Here is a 19,981-nt window from a genome sequence, read left to right on the forward strand (position 1 = left end):
AGGAAGAAGGTTTAGGGGAAGTGGGGGGGAAATATATGCAAATAAGATAGAGAAACATCCTAAATCCGACCCCGCCCCCCCCCCAATTCCTTAAGCCTCCAGTCCTGGTCTGTGCAAAAGTTGACAACTCGATACAAATTAAAAATTGAAACGTTAAAACAAAAAAGATTAAAAGTATAAATGAAACATACCATCTAAATTAAAATTACAAAAAATATCGTAGCCATAAGTACAATAGCACATATCATAATATGTAACATGTACATTTTGCAGCACGTTGAAATATACACCCTTCTGCCGCACAGATGCAGGCCCCGCCCCTTCCTCGCAATACGTATTTAGGCCACGTCCAAGTCTTCGCTGAGTATGCAGGCCACGCCCTCTCCCTCTTTGCCTCTCTTTGCGACGCGTCGGCTTGCTTTGCGGCCGCTTTTCTATCTTTGCGGCCGCCCCGCGCTGCCCCCCTTCCTTTCTTTGCGCGGAAAGATGGCGGTCGGAGTGAGTTTTGGTGGCTCCGGTCGCGGGGGATGCGCATCCGGCGACATCGGCCCGGGCTGGGGCATGGCGGAGCTCCGGGCCGGAGCGGCGGCTTCTGCGCGGCGAGAGAGACGGGGGGAGCGGAAGCTGGAGTGTGATTTGAGTGCATTGGTTGCGTGAAGCGGGTCGGGGTGTAACAGAGATCGCCCTGGAGGGCTTCTAAGAGATGAATGAGGGCGGTGCAGGAGTTTGGGGGGAGTTGGGAGGGGGGGATGTATAGTCCTGGTAGGGAGCTCTGGCAGGTGAGGTTTGGGGGGAGTTGGGAGGGGGGGATGTATAGTCCTGGTAGGGAGCTCTGGCAGGTGAGGTTTGGGGGGAGTTGGGAGGGGGGGATGTATAGTCCTGGTAGGGAGCTCTGGCAGGTGAGGTGTCTCGATATTGGTCGTGGTGCCTGCTGTGATTTTGCTTATCCTCTGATATAAAGCGCTCAGCCGATTGAGAGGTTTTTCTCTGCGCCTACGAATGTGATTATTTTTTTTGTTCCTTCCTTCCTTCTGCAGACTCTCTACACCTACCCCGAAAACTGGAGGGCGTTCAAAGCGCTGATCGCGGCCCAGTACAGCGGGGCACAGCTCGTGGTGCACTCCACCCCCCCGCACTTTCAGTTTGGGCAAACCAACAAGACGCCGGATTTCCTAAAGAAGTTTCCCATAGGGAAGGTCAGTGCAGTGCTGATTGAGAATGACTGGCACGGATTGATAACGCTTGCATGGTTATTATGGCTAGGGTGTTGCATGCTGTGTAGCCCAGTGTATGCAGGGAGGTTGGTAGGGCAGGCTGTAATGTGAATGGAAGAGTACGTGTATGGTACAGCGCCGAGTATGGAAGTGATATGGGTAAAATAGCGTGTGGCCTATAGAGCGGCCCTGTATGGGCAGGCAAGGGTGGCCCAGCTTAGTTCTCTCTAAGCTGATCAGGCATGTGAGCAATTGTTTGTTCATTTCGGAGCATCACTCGCAGGTTTTACATGGTGGTTCACACACATTTTTCTTTGTGTGATATGCAGAAATGGAATGTTGATACTGGCGCTCAAAAATTTTGCTTACATGAAGAAAAATTTGCACTCCCTTAGTTATTCCTTGGAGGCAACATTAGAGGGCAGTCGTATCATGGATAGAGTATGATATTCAGCATAGCCTTGTATGTGCATAGAAGGTGGCCAATAGTATCTGACTAGATGAGGCTATCGCATTATGTGCAGCATAGTCCTGCGTGTGCAGGAAGTACAAATAGTAAAATGGATGGTGTCATGTACAGTACAGCCCTGCATTGCAAGGAGGGAGGCTGGGCAGTGGTGACATGTCACATGTGGTTCAGCTCTGCATGTATAGGCAGACAGAGGGGCACATGGTACCATGTATATAGGAACTGTAGTTTTCAGCTTTAATTTTTTCCTTCAGAACAAATATTACTTAGGAGTATGCATGTCATTTTTTTTTCATCAGATGTTTCCTGTTCTTGAAATACTGAAGAGTTCATGAGTAAAATAAAAACTGAAAACAAAGATCCCTACATGTATAAAAGGAGATTATATTACATAAGGACAGCATGTACAGCTTGGCTTCCCAACCATGAGTCGGGTCTGAATAGTCATAAAATCTTCAGCTAAGCTCATATGCAAGCCAGTAAGCACTTGCCAGTCCTACAGCAGCCCTGATCTCAATGAGTTTCTATGGTAAAAGGAAGCCCTGCTTGATGGAAGGATCAGTACTGCTGCAAGATCTGAGCTTGCACTGGCTCACAGGCCTTATGCTGACTTTTATTACTATTACTATTGCTGTTGCTGCTTGCAGATCATTGTTGTGCTTGGAATGAACCATGAGGAGAGGGAGAGGAGGCTGCGTGTGCACGGGCAAGAAAAGATTGCCACGGTTCCTCTCTTCTCACCCACTGTTGAACATATACAGGAAATACATGTTGCCCCTCTTTCTCACCAGTTGTCGTTCACTTTTGGAATGGGGCCCAAAGGCAAATGTTGCCAATGGCCCTGGCTAAGGGGGCATGTTTAGAGAACAGGCTGTTTGAAAGGAGAGGATACAAAAGATGATTGGAGGATGTAAGAGAAGTAGTAGAGGGATGAAAAAGGATTGGAAGGGATGGGGTGAGAGGCGATAAGAGGATCAGTTGAGATGTAAGAAGGGGATGGGCTGGGGAGATGAGCTCAGAATCAGCTGGCATTAGGCGGTGGCTTAGGGCGCCAGAAGTGGGCAGGGCACCGTCGTTGGATGTGAGGGCAGTATTCTTTTTAATGTGAAGGAATCAGGCGGCAGGTTTGAAATTGTAGGACTCGCTGGTTGGCGAGGTAAGGGAGCCCTGGCAACGCGGGCACTGTGAATTGGTTTTGGGGGGGGGGGGTATGGCATTACATCACCACCTAGAGCGGCTGGGCACCCTCACACGGGCACTGGCTGGAGGGAATGAGGTTAAGAGGAGGGGCTGGAGATTGAGAGAGAGCATCATCTGGAACGTGGTGAGCGTGGAGTGTACCCCTGCTAACTTATTTTGGTGGACCCCTTGGGTCGTGTGAATTTTCAAGTACTAAAATTGGGTCACGTTGGCTAAAAGTTTGAGAAGCCCTGATGTACGGCTTTGTTAGTGCAAGGGAGGAGAGTGAGAAATGTTGACAGATGTATTTACAAAAATGGAGCCATTGCTACCTCTCTACTGTTTGTGCAAACTACAACTTATTAGTTTATAAAACTCTGCTAGATATACAACCTTTAATAGTAAACACATTGCAAAAAGTGCAAATGTGTTGTTTGAGTTTGAAGGGGGCACTTTTATCAGTGAGTCCTGTTCAGCTCACAGTTTTATAATTTCAGGTCCCAGTTTATAATGTAAGTGCCCAAATGGGATAAATTCTAAAAAAAATGTTTTTATAAACTTCCCTTAAACAGGACTGAAGACCTTCTCAGTCCAGAGCTGTCCAGTATGCGTGCATCCAGTCATAAGGGCCAACAGCACACAGTGGTAGTATTCAGGGCATTGCTTCCCTCTTTTTGCCTTTAGAAATACCCTAAGGCCTGCACTAATGAGCATAGCATCTTGACTGAAACGCTGTGGGGTACGTTTTTAAATGGATGTGCTGATTTTATAACACAGCGCATAAATCCAGTTAAGGAGCGGACTGGGAGGGAACTTCCCCATCTCCTTAACATTCTCCACCCTGACCCCTAAACCCCCACCCTACCTACCCTATTTTTTTGGATTCAAAACTTACCTGCTCCTTTGAGCAGACGTTGCTGCCTGCCAGCGCCGTTTCACCGGGATGGCGCCGTCCCAGCCGGCCTGCCCCTTTTCAGCAAATCGGCGCTTCACGCATACCAGGAGATACGCGCATGGCACGGCCTCGCTCATTTCTCCCGGTATTCGTGCGTGCCGGGTTTTTTTAAATTTACCCGTATGCTGAGTGGGGAGAAGAGGGGGATTTCAACCAGTGAAAAGAGGTCTCCAATTATGTGACTGCGTGCTTGCAGAATTTTCCTTCATAATCCTGCTAAACTGTGTAATTCCCCAGCGTGCCTGAGGAAGCAAAGTGATTGGCAGTCTGGGCACCAGTAAACTGCGACGTATTCCTTCCTGTGTAGATGTGTGCTTTTGGTGAATAGCTTGTGTTGAGATCAGGAAGCAGGTGATGTGTGGGCTAAAAAAAAATAGCATTTGCAGGAGCTTGAAGGAGGAGACCCAGGGAGTGGTATGTCAGGAGCTAGCGGGAGAGCACCGGAGTCCAGGGGGCTTGGACCAATGGAGGGGAGAGCGTTACTGACAGCAGAACCTGTGCACTGCACTGAGATGCCATTGATGAATATATGGCTGGGGGAGAGGGCAGCCTGTTATGGAATAGAGGAAAGGGGTTAGTGGGGGTAGGGAGTGCAGGAGGGAGGCCATGATGAGGAGGGGATAGGGGGGAGAAGGACCTGAGGGGTAGTAGTAGGTCACGTTCTTGGGTGGGAGGAAGGGAAAAGAAGGCTGCCTGCCGAGAAATGCAGAACCCCAGTTCCTGTTCACACACACACACACACACACACACACACACATCGGTCCAGCTCCTGGGTTTTGCCTCCCCGCCAGCCGAGGGAGACAGAAAAATGTTTCCCTGACACTGCCATATAACCTAGTGAGCCACCTGCAGTCCCTCAGTATTTTTCTGTAGATGTGTAAAACCTGCAGTCTGGAATGAAAGCTTTAGATGGTCTTTCCTGGGGGGGGGGGGGGGTGCTAGGTCTTGGGGGGGGGTTGAGGTGGACGAGCAGGTGGTTGGTGACCCTTGAAATTGGCTTGGTCTTTGGCTCTGTGAGGATTGATAGCTGGTGATCCACTTCCCTCTTCCTCTAGGAGAGCCCTTTGATTCCTGTATCAGTTATACAGCATGATCGATGTGGCAGTGTAAGGGGAGTACGTTTTCTTTTCTTAATTCTTGTACTGGCCGTTAAAATAATAATAAAAAAGAAATTTGACGTGTTACTGATCAGGATGACAGGCACCTGCTAGTGCAGAGGAATCGCAACAGAGGCGGACCTTGATCGCTGGGTGGTGGCCGGGGTCCTGGCGGGAAGGTGATCACTGCGGCAAATGGCTCCGGCTTACCCAGGTAAAAGGTGGCACATGGGAAGAGCTGTCGCTCCTGCAAGGAGATATGTGCCCGTCTCTAGAGCTGGCTTATGCTCCTGCTGCATCTCGGGGGAGGAGGGGGGTCGGTTCAGGGGAGAATGGCCCTGCTACAGCACTCAGAAGAGCTCTGATAAAGTCAGGGTCTGCCTCTGATGCCTTTCCTGACAGCGCCGCTTTGGAAGCAGAGCTCTCTAGGGAGGTAGGGGATTCCTCACCTCCATTATCTCCAGCAGTAAGGAGCCTCTGAGGTAGAGGAGGAACTGCTGGGGAGGATTCTGAGGATTCCTCTGCTTTTTCTTCGGCATTTGTACTCCTGCCCAGGGCATATCTGGCTAGGAAAGCAGGGGGGGGGGGTGTAAGAGGCCTCGGTCCCAGGGTTGGCCTACTGATGCTTTGCAGTCTGAAGACAGCCAAGATATTGGGGAAGAAGGGGGTCTTCGAGTGTCCGGAGGATTCTTGGGCTGTTGGCTTGCTCAGGTAGCCCCAGGGGTGACTCTGAGAAATCGGAAGAGTCCAATGCTTCGGCAGATGACCTTCCTGGAGTAGGATGCGCTCAGGACTTGTCTGAGCTGGATGATGGTCCAGAGGAAGCGCTGGTAGCCAAAGGCGGTGACCCTAAGGTGGCGTGGCTCTTGATTCCGCGTGTTCTCAAGGTTCTGTAGGAAGAGTCCGGCCATGAAGGATCAGACCCTGTCATGGATGGGTTGAGAAGTCTGGCAAAGGCTTTTCCTTTACAAAAGTCAGGGAGGAAGTTGGTGGTCAGGGAGAGGGGCCTGAAGGTTGGCAAAGCAATGGCTAAATTATGCCCATCACCCGAGGAGTCACTCAAGCTTTTGACGCTCCCAAAGGTGGACACTTCTGTATCGGCTGTGAGTAAGAAGACCACCATTCCGGTGGCTAGATCAGCCGTGCTAAAAGATGTTCTGGACTGGAAGTCCCATTTGAAGAAGATTTTTTGAGGTTTTGGAATCGGGCATACGGCTGTAGCTTGTAGTAGTTTTATGCAAAAAGCTTGCTTGGGTCCAACGCTTGCAGGCGAAGGAGCCTATGTCAGCTTCTGCAGTGAAACGTGTGGAACGTTTGGAGGTGGTGGTGGTAATATATGTGGTGGATGCCTTATATGACCTGGTTAGAACGTCTTCCAGGATTATGGCGCCGGTGTCAGCCAGGAGACTGCTTTGGTTAAGAAACTGGCTGATGTGTGGTCCAAGTCGCAGTTAGGAATCTCTGCCGTTCAAGGGCAAGCTCCTGTTTGGAGAGGACTTAGAGCAACTGGTGAAGCATCTTGGAGAGTCCAAAGGACATAAATTGCCAGAGCACAGACTGAAAGGTGGAAAAGGTCCTTTCTGACCCTGTTCCCATTTTTGGGATAATAGATTTTGGCTGAATAAGGCCTCTTCAGGGACTCGAGACAATGATCAGGCAGAACCCAGTCTTGGGGGTAGTCCTTTTGTAGTGGATGGAAGCCAACCTTGGACACCCATGATCAGGGAACTAGGAGGGCCAAGTCATCACAAAGAGGTGAGGCCAGACTGCTCTTCTATTCCGGCCGTCAGGGGTTGATTGGCTTTCTTCTACGAGGAGTGGACCAGAATTACAACAGATCCAGTGGGGCCTAAGTTTGATAAGAGATGGCTATGCATTAGAATTTGCTCGACCAGTACGAGAAGCCTACTTAGTCTCCCCTTGGGCTCATCATGCCTTTTCTCTGTTTCCCTGGAAAAAAATGGAACTATAGCCCCCCGGACGCCGTAAATAGTCCACAGTCCCCAGGTTGTGCATTTGGATGTGATTCACTTTCTTTAGGGAGCGAAACATTTGCCATCCTCTGGTGTGACATATATGTCCGTTGTGGAATCTTAATTTGGTTCTAAGAGGCATGTGAGAGGCTCCGTTTGAGCCACTGAACAGGGCGACTCTAAAGATTTTAACCCTGAGTTAGTTTTTCTGGTGGCAATTTGGCCAGAATGATTTTGGAACTTCAGGCGTTGTGGTGTAGCGATCACTTTCTACAGATTTTGAGATCTGGGGGGGGCTCCTTTGGGCATAGTATCCTCTTTTCTTCCAAAGGTTGTTTCTGCATTCTGTCGTAATCAAACAGCGGAGCTTCCAGCCTTTCCGAATTTGGATCCATCTGGGCCTCATGCAAAGGAACTTCGGATGTTGGATGGACGGTGGGTGTTGAGGGTGTCTCAAGGTTGCTAATAGTTTCTGGATGTCTGATCGCTCCTTTGTGCTTTGGAATGGTCCAGGGAAAGGGGGTAAGATGTCCAAAGCTATGATTGCGCATTGGCTGAAGGAAGCTATTGGCTCGGCTTATGTTAATGCAGTTTTCCAGGGGAGAGCATCTGCAGCATCCTTTTCTCCCCTAGATTTGTGCTGCTTATGTTTAAGTTCCATTTGGGTCTAGTTCTAAGAGCATCTGAGCGTGGGATTTGTCGGGAGCCCATCAGGTGGTGGCCGGTCCAGGTTGCGGGTGCCTGGCAGGATCCCTATAAGTGGATAGATTCGATGCTGCTTATCCCAGGGGTACGCAGAGGGAGGTCCCCATGTCCTAAATGGTCAGTGGACCGGTGTGTCCGTTCCTGTTTAGGAAGCAGACCCAGAATTTGAGTCGGAATCTGACATCTGAGGAAGATTTGCATGAGTGTCTCCCTGCAGATCTTCAAAAGGATCGTGAGGAGGATAGGGATGTCCTGGAAGACAGTGAAATTCCCATCGCTGAGGCGATCCTCTGAAGGCAAAAAGAGAGACAAATTGCCCACACTGTTTGACGTAGCCTCTGACAGAGTTGGGTATAAAGGAAACCAGAGTTGAAACGAAACAGGAAGGAGAGGATCGACTTATGGGTCCTCCCCATGGCCTTCTCTGTTTTTCTCGCACGTGTGTTCTCTGGCTACAGCAAAGTCTAGTTGCTGTCTCTGAAGGGGTCTGTCAGGGAAGTAAGTGGAATGTCTGGAGGCTATTGTAGCTTTTATTGCTACAGCCTTGGTGGCTAGGATCCTGCTTTCTGTTGTATCTGCCAAGAACCTTCTCTAGTTTTGCAATTTGGCAGTGGCGGTATGGTCCAAATTTCCAGTTAGGTAATCCAACCTGGAAGCTAGCTTGGTCTTTAGAGTGAACACATTGTATGATTTGCTCCATGTGTTGGCTAGAAATATGGTAGCCATGGTCTCAGCCAGGCAGCTTCTCTGGCTTTGCAATGGCAGTAACTGAGCAAACCCCAGATCTTTCAGGAGAAATGTAGGACCTCTCGTCAGGGGTCAGGACCCAGTTCAGGAGGACCTGAAAGGTACTCGGGGAAGTTCAACTGGTCCACTCTATCAGGCCGATGAATATTGGGCGTTTTGGATGCGCTAGACTTAACGCCCGATGCAAATGCTGGGATCAGCGCACCCAAAACATGCATCCAGACCGGCGCATAGCTAATAGCGCTCATCACTTAAATTCCATGTAGATGAGGCTGTCAACTAATTACCGCTTGATTTAAAAAAAAAAATTCCCACACTGTTAATTTAACACCAGCCCAGGAGCTTGATGTTGAGGCTTGCCACGGTGAAGGGCGCCACAAAAAACCCCAAATCCTGCATTTTGTGATTCCTCCTAATAGTATTGTTGCGATACGAACTAGGAGGAACCACAGAAAGCATCATTGCATAAAACATTCTAGATGCACAGTATACACGGGCCAGGCTGTGTGTAATGTGCCAGCAGCCAGAGAAAACAGATGCTCATGAGTGTCCGTTTTCCTAACCCGCACTGATAGCCACGTCTCCTGGACGCCCAATGCAGAGGAGGTGCTAGGGATGCACAATTTCCCTTTTTTATGCGGCAGCTGCATCACGCGCACCTGGGAGAGGTGGGTGGGCGTGCGTTAGGGAAACAGGTGCTCAGTCACGAGCACCCATTTTATTTCGCGTACCGATATTGCATTGGCTTTTTAGGAGGCTCACTTTTTACAAAGAGTGGGCCGAGATGACGACCCGGCAGTGGGTCCTTTCGGCTGTAAGAGGTAATTATGCCCTAGATTTTGTTTAGCAGGTGGCCAAGGCTTTCCAGGTCTCTCCCTGTGTTTCAAAGTTGAACACGGTAAGGTCTACATGGGACTGGCTGATCCTGTTGGGGGGGCGGTGGTTCTGGTCCCAGACATAGAGAAGGGTTGGGGAGCATATTCCATTTATTTTGTAGTGTCAAGAAGAAAAAAAAAGGCACTTCCCTGTACGTACCAGGATCAGTCCAGACTGCTGGGTTATGCCTCCCGTCCAGCAGATGGAGTCAGAGAGAAACTGAAAAGGCACCACTGATATACCCTGGTGCGCCCCCTGCGATCCTCCAGTATATCTCTGACTCCAGCAGATGAGAGAGCATAACCTTGCGGTCCTGATCTCCTGTAAATTGAATTGTGAAGGGATTTCCCTATCAGGTTTGACTTAATGTAGAGGAGAAATCCTGTGACTAGATCAATTAGTGATTTGTACCTAATTTGGTAATAATAAGTGGAGCCATAGCAGGCCAGGCAGGGCACTGCCCTACAGCCTTTTCCCGGGGTTTTTTTTTCAGTCTTACCCAGTGAGAGGAGGGGAAGATTAATCGGTGGGCCGGTCACTCTCCCTATCCGCCTCCTGAGAAGTTTCATTCCTCGGAGAAGAAAGTTTAGTCGGGTGTGCTACACCCCCTGCAGGCTCCACCAGCCACTTGTCTGTGAGGTACTTTAGCTGCCGGTGGCAGCGCTATTAAAAAAAAAATTTAAAAAAATTTAAAAACGAGGTAATTGTGTCCACTGCCTGCGTTCCTCACTGTGGTCTCCGGAAGGGGTGGCTTGTCACCCAGCCCTTACTCGCGCCGTTTTTCGCGCCGTTTTTTGGTGTTAAAAAAAAAAACAAAAAAAAAACCATGCCCCGAGGCACTGTTTGTACGGCATGTGGGGAGCCGGGCCGTCGGCTCTCCCGCGAGGGCCTTTGCTCCCGGTGCCTTCCCAGGGGTGAGGGTTCCTCGCGGGGGTCAGCCGCGGCCGGGAGCTCCCCTTCCCCGCGGCGTGGGGCACGGCCAGCGTCGGCCAAATCTCGGCAGTCCGCGCTGCCGATACCGGGGGCGGCGGCCATTTTAGAAAATTCGGTGGCCATTTTAAATGACTCGGATCGCGATGCGGTTTCGTCGGAAGAAGGGGATGACTCCCCCCCCCCCCCCCCCCTGTCCCCACCGGATCTTAGCCCCCGCGGGTTACCAGGGCCTGTTAATTTGCCACCTGTGGGAGCAAAAGGAGGTTCTTTGAAGAGGCCTCATCCCTTTTCCTCACAATTTGTACTTTTGCTCCACAAGGCTTATATGGAGGCCGAAGCGGAATGGGAGCAGGGTACTCCTGCCCCAGATAAACGGGGGAGACTTTCTACTGGTCTCTTTGGCTTGGGGGATGCAGCCCCGGCTCCTCCTCAACCTCCGCAGCAGGCTGCTCCAGCTCCTTCGGCTCCCCCTCCAAAACCTCCTCAGCATGTAGCTCCGGCCCCCCTTTCACAGGATCAGTCCACACCGGATCCTGATATGGATGTAGGGGGTACGGACCCAGTTGAGGGGGATGATCCTCAGATACTCCGCTTATTTCATAAGGAAGAACTGGATCCCTTGATTGCCCATGTTCTTCGGGAACTAAAGATTCCAGTACCCCAGGTTGACTCCAATTCCCAGCCAGGGGATTTTGAATTAGACGGGCTCCGCACGCCTGCGCATGCCTTTCCTTTTCATAATAAACTGTTTCAGCTTGTATCCCGGGAATGGGATAATCCGGAGGCAACTCTTAGGGTCAGCCGCGCTATGGATAAGCTTTACCCTCTCCCTGCGGATTCCTTGGAGCTCCTTAGGGTGCCAAGGGTGGATTCAGCGGTCACTGCCATGGCTAAACATACCACCATTCCCGTAACAGGGGGTACGGCCCTTAAGGATCTTCAGGATCGGAAGCTGGAGACGTTGCTTAAGCGCATCTTTGAGGTTTCGGCTTTGGGAGTACGGGCGGCCGTTTGCAGCTGCATGGTACAAAGGGCTACCCTTCGTTGGGTACAACAGATGTTGACATCTCAAGATCTGCCTCCGGATGAAGCAGAGCAAGCAAACCGTATAGAATCCGCGGTGGCTTACGCCGCGGATGCCTTTTATGACCTCCTCCGCACTTCGGCCCGGTCTATGTCTTCGGCTGTGTCGGCACGGAGGTTACTCTGGCTGCGTCATTGGGCGGCGGACTCTTCCTCCAAGGCCCAACTCAGTTCCTTTCCCTTTCGGGGCAAGTTGTTATTTGGCACCGAGTTAGAAGACCTTATCCGATCTTTGGGGGAGAATAAAGTGTTTAAGTTGCCAGAGGACAAGCCTAGATTTTTTCGCCCTTCGGGTACCTTCCACAGACGGTTTCGCGGGCAACGCCGTTTTCGCTCGGGAAGGGGGTCCTCTTTTGCTACCCGACAGCCGTCTCCGCGTTCCCAGTCATGGACTCCTTCCTTTCGTGGTAGAAGGCCGGCACGCGCAGGGGCGTCTCATACCTTCGCCACCTCTAAGGCGGCTCAATGAAGGGACCCCGGTCCATTCCTCCGTCCCGGAGGTAGGAGGACGACTCTTACTTTCGGGAGGAATGGGCCACAATTACCTCAGACCAATGGGTCCTCGACATTATATCTCACGGCTACGCCCTAGATTTTGCAAGGCCCCTGCGCGATTTGTTCCTTATCTCTCCCAGCGGTTCTCAGGTAAAGCAACAGCGAATTGCTCAGACCCTGGAGCGATTGCAGGCGCTGGGTACAATAGTGCCTGTGCCGCCCGCCGAGCAACGCACGGGCCGTTATTCCATCTATTTCATCGTTCCCAAGAAGGAGGGCACATTTCGGCCGATTCTGGATCTCAAGCGAGTCAACAGGGCGTTGCGCATACCGCGGTTTCGGATGGAGACCCTGCGCTCAGTCATAGCGGCGGTACACAAAGGCGAGTATTTGGCTTCCTTAGATCTCACGGAGGCTTACTTGCACATAGGGATACAAGAGTTCCATCAAAGATTTCTGCGCTTTATGGTCCTGGGATCTCACTTCCAGTTTTGTGCTCTTCCGTTCGGTCTGGCGACAGCTCCGAGGGTGTTCACCAAGGTAATGGTGGTGGTGGCGGCGAGTCTTCGGAGAGACGGAGTGTTGGTACACCCGTATTTGGACGATTGGCTCATCCGAGCAAAATCGCGACGTCTCTGCGAAGATGCGATTCAGGCAGTCCTTCACCGGCTCCACTCCTTGGGGTGGGTGGTCAATTACACCAAGAGCCATCTGATCCCCTCCCAGAATTTGGAATTTCTGGGCGCCTCGTTCGATACGAAAGTGGGAAAGGTTTCTCTCCCACAGGCAAGGATGGAGCGTCTGATGGCGCACGTTCGCCGTCTTCTCGCCCTTCCCCTGCCTGTGGTATGGGATTACTTACAGGTTCTTGGATATATGGCATCCACACTGGATTTGGTTCCGTGGTCATTTGCGCATATGCGGCCGCTACAGAGGGCGCTTCTGTCTCGTTGGGACCCCAAATCGGAAGAGTTTCAGATACCTTTGCCACTCTTACCCCCAGCGAGGACCAGTCTACAATGGTGGTTGGATCCGGTCCACTTGCTCCAAGGCACCGATTTGGATCCGCCTCAATGGATCATTGTCACGACCGATGCCAGTCTGACGGGCTGGGGAGCAGTCTGTCAGTCTCAGTTCGCTCAGGGACGTTGGACGCCTCCTCAGACCAAGTGGTCGATCAATCGTTTGGAAACAAGGGCGGTTCGCCTAGCATTACAGCACTTTCTGCCTTTGATTCGGGACAGAGCAGTTCGGGTTCTGTCCGACAACGCAACCACGGTAGCGTATATAAATCGGCAAGGCGGTACACGGAGTCTACCGGTAGCAACCGAAGCCAGCCAGTTGATGGTGTGGGCAGAGCAGCACCTGTCTCGGATTGCGGCGTCCCACATCGCAGGAGTCGACAACGTTCAAGCAGACTATCTCAGCCGGCAACGACTAGACCCGGGAGAGTGGGAACTCTCCCGAGGCACTCAGACTCATCTGTCGCCGGTGGGGAACTCCCCGGTTGGACCTCATGGCAACTCGTTTGAATGCCAAGGCAGCTCGCTTCTTCAGTCGCAGAAGGGAACACGGGTCGGAGGGCGTAGACGCGCTAGCTCTTCCCTGGCCTGCGCACGTTCTTCTGTATGTGTTTCCACCATGGCCGTTGGTGGGGAAAATATTGCGTCGCATAGAATCCCACACGGGACCCGTCATTCTCGTAGCTCCGGAGTGGCCGAGGAGGCCGTGGTTCGCCGACCTCATCAATCTAGCGGTGGACGGCCCCTTGCGGCTCGGTCATCTGCCTCGACTCCTTCGGCAGGGTCCAGTATTTTTCAACCAGGCCGATCGCTTTTGTCTAGCGGCTTGGCTTATGAGAGGCGGCAATTGAGAAGGAAAGGATATTCCGAGTTGGTCATTACTACTCTTCTGCAGGCTCGTAAGCTCTCTACCTCGGTTGCTTATGTCAGGGTATGGAAGGTTTTTGACTCCTGGTGTCAGGGTCTGGAAGTGCCGTCGCGGAAGGCTACGGTGTCTCATATTCTGACTTTTTTGCAAGAGGGTCTAAAGAAGGGTTTATCCTATAATTCTCTGCGTGTGCAGGTAGCGGCCTTAGGCTGTTACCGCGGTAAACTTGACGGAGTTTCCATTGCCATGCATCCGGACGTTGCACGATTTTTAAAGGGAGTTAAACATTTGCGACCCCCGGTGCGACCTATCTGTCCTTCTTGGAGTTTAAATTTGGTTCTCCGGGGTCTTTGTACTTCTCCGTTTGAGCCTCTACGAAGGGCTACTCTCAAGGATCTCACTCTCAAAACTGTTTTTCTCGTCGCTATTTGTTCAGCTCGCCAAATCTCAGAACTTCAGGCGTTGTCTTGTAGGGAACCTTTTCTCCGTATTTCTAATTCGGGGGTTTCTCTACGTACCGTTCCTTCGTTTTTGCCTAAGGTAGTTTCCGCCTTTCACGTCAACCAGACGGTGGACCTACCGGCATTTGCGATGGACGGGGCTGAGGCGTCGCGGCAACCGGAACTTCACAAGTTGGATGTTCGAAGGACGCTCTTGCGGTACCTGGACGTTACCAACCCCTTTCGGTTGTCTGATCATCTGTTTGTCTTGTGGGGTGGTCCAAAGAAGGGAAATAAAGCTTCAAAAACTACGATCGCACGCTGGTTGAAAGAGGCGATTGTGTCTACTTACATTTCCCAAGGTCGCGCCGTTCCGGAGGGTCTTAAGGCTCATTCTCTGTGCTCCCAGGCGGCGTCGTGGGCAGAGAGTGGGTTTATTTCCTCGCAGGAAATTTGCCGAGCGGCTACTTGGAAGACGTTGCACACCTTTGCGAGACATTACCGTTTGGACGTGCGCGCTCCGACGGTGGACTCATTCGGCAGTGGTGTGCTTTGTGCGGGACTGTCAGGGTCCCACCCCGTTTAGGGCAGCTTGGGTACTTCCCAGCAGTCTGGACTGATCCTGGTACGTACAGGGAAAGGAAAATTAGGACTTACCTGATAATTTTCATTCCTGTAGTACCAAGGATCAGTCCAGACGCCCGCCCATTTCAGTGAAGAGTGTAGAGTCCCGCAACTGTTGTTTTTTCGTGTTTTTCGGGTTCCGTTTTTTACGGGCACTTGCTTGTTTTCATGGTTTCCTCGTTTTTTCCACATGTTCATATACGTTTCATCTTTATATTGAGCTAGTCACAGAATTTGCCATTGTTTTCTAATTTCATACTGCTTTGTTATGGATTATACTGGAGGATCGCAGGGGGCGCACCAGGGTATATCAGTGGTGCCTTTTCAGTTTCTCTCTGACTCCATCTGCTGGACGGGAGGCATAACCCAGCAGTCTGGACTGATCCTCGGTACTACAGGAATGAAAATTATCAGGTAAGTCCTAATTTTCCTATATTGACCTAATGTGGACCTCAAGAAAGTGAACGTGTCCTTATAGGTGCCCCACTTTCGTTTGGTGAACATTACGGTCCGATCCGGAGAATTCCAGGCGTCCTTGGCTCTGTTGGGGGCTTAACGCCTACTTCCCATTCAGAAAGAGCATCAGAAGTTCCTCCAATTTGCAGTATTCAGGAAGGAGGGGTGCATTTTCAGTTTAAGACTCTTCCTTTTGGACTGGTGACAGCCCCTGGCGTGATTTACAAGGTAATGGTGGCAGTGGCTGCAGCCTTGTGCGAAAAAGGCAATACTGGTTCACCCCTATTTGGACAACTGCATTTATTCAGAGAGACCATTGCCAGCAGTCGTTTCAAACGGTGATTTAGTTGTCAGACCTTGGGATAGGTCATCCACTTTGCAGAGAGCAAGCTGCTTCAGTCTTAGTTTGGAGTATCTGAGGGCAAGGCTATTGGTTTTGACTAGATATACCGGGGAGCCACCTGCTATCCCTCAGTATTTTCTCTGACTCCAGCAGGTTGAGAGGCATAACCTGCGGGCCTGATCATTGATTGTACAGGTTTGAATATATTAGTTAGGACCTTTGACTAGACCAATTTACTTTATTTAAAAAAAAAAAAAAAAGGGGCGGGGGAATTTCTGCTTCACATTAAACTTGTTCTGTTAATTCAGTTTTCCTTTTTGGCGCTGGCGGAGTGGAGGCATTCTTCAGGGCAGGCTTGGCAGGGCAGTGCCCTAGCGCCAGATACCCGGAGCTTTTCATATCCTCGGCAGCCGCGGGGAGCCCTCTGTGCCTGCCTCCACACAGGGATCTTCTCCAGCAGGGCCCAATTCTTCACGAAGATCCGTCTCGTTTCTCTCTTACGGTCTGGCCCTTCAGAGGACTCGCCTGAAGAAGCGCGGGTACTCGAAGGCCGTGATTGACACCCTGTTCCGCGTACGGACGTTCTCAATATCTGTGATTATACATACGGATCTGGAGAATATTCGAAGCCTGGTGCGAGGGTATCCCTGCGGACGGCCAAGATTCCCATGATTCTAGAATATCTACAGGACGTTATGAAGAAAGGGCTGTCTCTCAATGCCTTCAAGGTTCAAGTAGCAGCCCTCTCCTGTTTCAGTGCCGAAGTAAGCGGAATCAGTCTATCAGCGCATCCGGACTTGGCCCGTTTCCTTAAAGGGGTGAAGCAACTTCGACCACCCCTAAAGTGGCCGGTGCCCCTATGGAATCTCAATTTGGTATTAGACTTTCTAGCGGGGGCTTCCTTCAGACCAATTCACAGTCTGTCACTACGCCTCTTAACATTGAAAAACGGTATTCTTTGTGGCAATATGTTCTGCCCTGAGCATCTCCGAGCTGTACGCACTATCCTGTCGGGAACCGTTCCTTAGGCTCACTCCTGGAACGATACAGCTTCTCACAGTCTCCTCCTTTCTTCCGAAAGTAGTCTCAGATTTCATTTGAACCAAACCATCTCCGGAGGAACATATGGACTCTGAAGACTCTCGCCGTCTAAACGTTGGTAGACTCCTACTACAATACCTGGAACAATCTGAACAGGTGCGCAAAACAGATCGCCTGTTTGTCCTCCACAGCGGGAAGAACCAAGGCGAAGCGACCATAGCTTGCAGGATCAAGGAAGTAATCAAGGCAGCCTACATAGAGGAAAGCCCTTACCCCTTCAGGTTAAGGCTCATTCTACAAGGGGCCAGGCAGTATCCTGGGCAGAAGCCAAGCTGTTGCCCATTGAGATCTGTCGAGCGGCGATGTGGTCCTTCCTACACACCTTCTCCAGGTTCTACCGCCTGGATATCCAGGCCCGAGAAGACGCAGCCTGCGCAAGGGCAGTATTAAGTGGGCCACAGGCAGCTGGGAGTAGCTTTTGTGCATCCCACCGGTCCCGAGTCTATCTGGCTACATGCTAGGAAATGGAGAAATTACCTGAATTTCGTTTTCCTTAGTGTAGACAGATGGACTCAGCATCCCGCCCACGGCTGCCCCCAGAAAAGGAGAACCTTGGAATCTAACCTCGAGATTAAACAAATTACGGCTAAGCCGTTTCCTACCCCTAGTTCAAGACACCCGCAGTTAGTCTGGTGTCGGCGTTAACTTGGTTGAGTACATTGGTGAGCTCCAGTTATTGAAATCAGTTGCATCAGTTAATCAAGTTGTTTTAAGCAAGATATCTATCCACAATGGCGTTTTGAGGAGGAGCGGAGGTCACTGCAGGGGTCTATCTAGGGTGACGTCAGCTTTGAAATCTGACTCCATCTCCCATCTGCTAGCAGAAGAGCAGATAACCCACTGGTCCTGAGTTCATCTGTCTACACTAAGGACCACGAAATTATCAGGTAAGTAATTTCTCCATTCTGCAATTCCAAATACAGCTCTTGTAAATCCTGAGCCGTATCTGAAGCATCCATCTCTTGTGGGGGAAGTCTTTAAAAACAAAAAATAGTTTTATGACATTTCTATAACTTTTTGGACACTTGCTCACATTGTAAACAGTCCATATAAGTGGGTCATGCCCTCCAGCCAGCAGATGGAGACAGACAGACAAAAAAAAGCTCAAAGGTGACTTCACTCCCCCTGTAGGGACCTGGTGCTGTTTTCAGCTGTTCAGCATTTCTCTGTCTCCAGCAGCCAGTGCAGACACGTAGACCGGTGCTGCAGCCAGGGAGTGGCCACTTCCAGGAAAGCTGTAAGCCCAAACTTCTGGTGGAACTTAGGCCGAGAGTCCTGTGGGTGCTTCACGTGACAGCCCTGTGGCACTGATTCTCCCTTCCCCTTTGGGAAACGACTTAGCTAGGAGTCGGAGGTCTTGCACTGGGCAGTTGCCAGTCACGTTCTTCCCTTAGTGGCTCTGGCAGCAGTCTTTGGACTGATTTCCCTTCTAGAGCAGGATCCTAAAAAGAAGAATAAAGGCTTTTGCAGTACTGCCTCCTGGTTTCCTATGGCGCTGTACTGGATTTGGACAGTCGGGATCAGAGGTGATCATTCTCCTCCCATTGGCTTCTGGTTTCTCAGGAAAAAGACAGGTGAGGCAAGTCGCAGCAGCAGCTCAGCATGTTGGCTGGTACGTTCTTCCTAACCTGTGATCAAGCAGGTGCCAGGCAGGAGGGTGCAGTCCGTGGACACAGGCAGAATCTGTGGAGCAATCCCTGCCAAAGGCAAACAGAAGAGAATTATACGACGTCCAGCATGACAGGCTCTTTGCCCCCTCTTCCTGCTAGTAACCAGATGGTGGGTGGCTACAGATGAACCCTTCGGCAGGGCGGTCTGCACGGCTCCACTTGGCTATGGAGTTATTGCAGCAGGTGATCTCCGGACCTGTTGAAGTTGCTCGCTCTGCCTGGGGAGCAATCGAAGGAACAGCTCGTGGAACCAACGCTCTGCCCCTCTAACTTATCTGAGGCTTCCCAGCGGGCCTCTTAGAAGCAAATGAAGCTGGTGCTGGGGAAGATAACTTTCTTCAGAGGAGCCTGCCTCAGGTCGTCTTGAGTATTTGCACCGTGTCCTGTGGTAACATTGTTTAGCTTAGGTTTTTTTTGCAGGGCATAAAACCTTTTGCTTTACTTGGCCCATTATAGCTGAATGTTTTGAACTTCCTGATTGGACATTGCCTGTTCTGCCTTTTCTTTCTCAGCGTGTTTCTCCCTTTTTCTGTTGGTCTCTTTGAGCCCAATTAGCCTGAGACAGTTTAGTGCATGGGGAGGGGGATTTTCAGTTGGGGAAAAAGCCAGCAGTACATGCATTTAATGAGGTTTTGCAGGGTGAGGCATTTAAACTACTCCATAGCACATAAATTGCCTGAAGGCAGGCCTTAAAGGTGCTTGTAAGGTTTTCTCTGGTTAGACCCATGTTCAGGAATGCCAGGCAGTATAAACCAGGATTCCTCCTTGCCACGTCAGCAACCCTCAAGGTCTATTCTTTTGGGGGGTCTGCAGGAGCTCAAGAGCACACATTTCAGCTCACATGGGCATGAAGGTTCCCAATGAAGTCCTCTGTCTCATGTTCTGGTGGTGCATATGGAGGATCTGTGGTCCATGGTTTATAGCATCAGATCTTTGCAAGAGACATGCACATCTTACATTTTGCCTGATCACTGGTCGAGGCTTTCAGGGTCTTCTCTTGTGGAGAAAAACCATAAGGTTTTCTCTTGGTTTCAGTAGTTCCGGTTCCCCAGCAAGGAAACGGACTTGGTTGGGCTTCCATTTCCTTAGTGGTGTCAAGGGCATAGTTCGACCTATTGTAAGTTATACAGTAAGGCTTTGCGTCTTTGAGAGTTCTTTTTTTTTTGTCTGTTTGCAAAATCTGATGGTTGGTGACTCCTGCAGCTAGTAGGCTTTCCCTTTTGTGCGAAGGGCTGTGATGAGCCCAATCTCCAATGTGATGGGGGGTAGTGGTGGCAGATTTGTGCTCGTCGGAGTTATCCTGCACTCTTATTTGGGCACAGTTCTGGGACTTTGGCCCACAGATGCTGATGTTGGGTCAGAAATGTTCTCAAGACCAAACTGGCACCATCTGAATTGTGGATGCCTGGGGGTGGGGGGGGGAGGGGCAGCAGCAGCTCATTTCAAGGCCAGGGTAGGCAAAGTGTTCCTTTACACAGGATGCTGAAGCTGCAGGGACACATTCATCATTCGTTGCGCCAGGCTCTGGGGTTATCTTCAGGTCCTTGGCTTCACGCTGGACTTGATTCCTTGGGCACGGTGCACGAGAGACCGTTGCAGATGACCCTTCAGTCATGGTGGAATCCCCAGTCGGAGAACTGCAAGGTCAGTTTACCTCTATCTAGGGAAGCCAGCGTGAGTCTATCCTGGTGGCTCTTGCAGGGCATTTGGTCAGTAGCATGTACTTTCTCA

At 50.8% G+C, this 19,981-nt stretch overlaps 1 protein-coding gene across 1 annotated transcript in view; it reads left to right on the forward strand.

Annotated features, from left to right (window-relative positions):
• Positions 1 to 354: 354 nt before the first annotated feature.
• Positions 355 to 19,981, forward strand: part of EEF1G (eukaryotic translation elongation factor 1 gamma) — a 44,357-nt gene continuing 24,730 nt past the window's right edge. The window contains exons 1-2 of the mRNA XM_029614889.1: positions 355 to 498; positions 1,038 to 1,196. Of these exons, the coding sequence (XP_029470749.1) occupies positions 367 to 498; positions 1,038 to 1,196 (291 nt within the window). The 5' untranslated portion in view covers positions 355 to 366. The remainder of the gene's footprint in view (positions 499 to 1,037; positions 1,197 to 19,981) is intronic.

This window comes from Rhinatrema bivittatum, chromosome 8 (genome assembly GCF_901001135.1).
Source record: "Rhinatrema bivittatum chromosome 8, aRhiBiv1.1, whole genome shotgun sequence".
In the NCBI taxonomy this organism is placed as follows: domain Eukaryota; kingdom Metazoa; phylum Chordata; class Amphibia; order Gymnophiona; family Rhinatrematidae; genus Rhinatrema; species Rhinatrema bivittatum.